This window comes from Pongo pygmaeus, chromosome 6 (genome assembly GCF_028885625.2).
Source record: "Pongo pygmaeus isolate AG05252 chromosome 6, NHGRI_mPonPyg2-v2.0_pri, whole genome shotgun sequence".
NCBI lineage: Eukaryota > Metazoa > Chordata > Mammalia > Primates > Hominidae > Pongo > Pongo pygmaeus.
This window is the reverse complement of record NC_072379.2, coordinates 141,458,680-141,460,822: the sequence shown is the minus strand read 5'-3', so window position 1 is coordinate 141,460,822 and position 2,143 is coordinate 141,458,680. Positions and strand designations below refer to the sequence as shown.

Here is a 2,143-nt window from a genome sequence, read left to right as displayed (position 1 = left end):
ACTGTCCTCTCCAGCTGGCTGTTGCCCTGGGACCCTTGCCTGGAAGTTGCCTCTAAGATTCCCCCACACCCAGTGCTGCTTGACCTTGGGTGTCAGCAACCTATGACAGAAGGGACCCCTTGGTTCCTGAGAAAGAGAGGCGCGGAGACCACCAGACATAAAGTGTCAGAAGAGCTTGGCTCCTCACAGGACACTGTGTGGCCCAGTGCAGGGTATGACTCTGCAGTGACGCAGGTGATTGTTTAGAGGGTCTTATAAAATCTTAAACTAAACAATCCCCTTATAGCAAGTTGCTTTATTTTACAATTTAAAAAGGGATTTTAAAAAGACTAGATCTGAATGTGTTTATCATTTTTCAAATCAGTTGACAGGGCAGAGTCACACGCTAAAGAAAATCCACACTCTAAATATGAGCATAGGATGTAACGTTGCCACATGGATGAATTAGCAGGTGTTATGACCTTCTGAAGCTTCTGTCGGAGCTCTTGCAGGAAATGTTCACCCAAGGCTTTGGCGGCCCTCATGGCTTCCTGGAGGGCCCCGAAGGTTTCTGCACAGAAAAGCGGTGACTCTGCAAGGCTGTGTCTTGGCTGCTGGTGCAGAGATACAGGGCTGAGTCTTCTGGCTGCAGGGCGTGTAGGTGAAGGAATAAGTGAGAGCTGTTGGGGCATTCAGGTAAGAAGCGACTTGGCACACTGTTGTTTTCAGTTGGTTCTTTAAGATTGTAGACAAACATCAGCTCTGGTGGCTTTTCAGCACTTTGCTTGTACCAATACATAGCATTATGCCCCAGATCTTGCTCACATTTCAAAGACTTCTTATTTGTCATTCCCATGACCAGGTGTCTTGGTGTCTGGGTAACTCCCATTTCCATGGGGACTGTAGGGGAAAAGGGACAAAATTCAGGCAGAGCCCAGGAGGACGGTTGTTGCTGAAGTCACAAGGAAAAAGCTTGGAGTTCAAGGACAGCTTGATTTGAACCCAACTCACCTGCTCCCAGGAGACAGAGAACCGCACAGCAGAGCAGCCTGCAGCCCATGCTAGCCTGGGGTCTGAGATGGGGCCTCTGACTGGGGTCCTCTGGGTGAGGTGCTGGGCTCTGGTCTCCTTGGCCTTGGTTGGTGGTTTTTCCTGTGATGTCACTGCTCCTGAGAGTTTCCCCAGACCCAGGGGATATTTATACCAGGCCATTTTACATCCTTTCTAGGTCCTGTTAGAAGGTAGATTTGAATTGTCTGGGCTGGGATGAATGGGCTGGGCAGAAATGGCAGAGTCAGCTTTTTACCCCCCAAGGATATTCTTCTGGCAGGGGCTCCTTTGCTCTCAGCTGCTTCCTCATTATGTGGATCCTCCCCGTGTCTCTGCCCCCTGTCTTTCAGGACCCCTCTCAACAACAGACCACTCCCATTCAAGGAATCTCCTTCTCCTCTGAGGGATCACACAAGACAGCCATTCAAAATGTCCATTCCCTCAAAGTCTAAGCGCAGTGGAGCCCTTTTGGCCTGGCTCTGTGGAGGGAGGATGACTGCATGACCACGGATGCAGTGTGGACCAGCTCCCGTCGTTCAAGGGCATGACTGTGATGCCAAGCAGCCACCAGGCACTGGGGAGGGAGCTGAGGGAGCATGAAAGGGATGAGCCACCCTCTGTCCCTGAAATGGAGGGCATGGGGCTTGGCTGGGCTTAGAGCCAACATACACAGGATGCTGAAAAGGAACAACAAAAAGTGTGGGGTGCAAGACAAAGGGAAATCAGCTTGAAGCTGACATAATAAATAAAAACAAAAAATAAGTACAAATAAATACAAGAATAAAATGTTTCATAATTCCTAAGTGATTTTAACTATCTGTTGTTATAGTACATATTTGTTACTACTTTGTACTGACAATTGTGATTGTAGGGTTAGGGTTGTAGTTATAAATCAGTTACATAAAAATCTATGTTGGGGGTAGAAAGGAGTTACCATGATTAAACTATGGGTGGATAATTTAGAGATTTTTTTAACTTGGAGATGTGCTGGGCCAGGAGGAAAGTATTAGCATTTTTCTGATGTGTAAATTGTTTCAGAGTATTTTTATGTGGCCCTTAAAACAAAGAATGCAAAAGCATTTAGATCAGAATTTTAAAAAAGTGGTTGAATTGT

At 46.9% G+C, this 2,143-nt stretch overlaps 1 gene segment (V, D, J or C); it reads right to left on the bottom strand.

Moving 5' to 3' along the window:
• Positions 1–252: 252 nt before the first annotated feature.
• On the bottom strand, positions 253–1,706 carry LOC129040077 (T cell receptor beta variable 4-2-like). The segment is given in 2 exon segments: positions 253–879; positions 991–1,706. Coding segments are annotated over 2 exon segments (408 nt in total).
• Between the last annotated feature and the right edge of the window lie 437 nt (positions 1,707–2,143).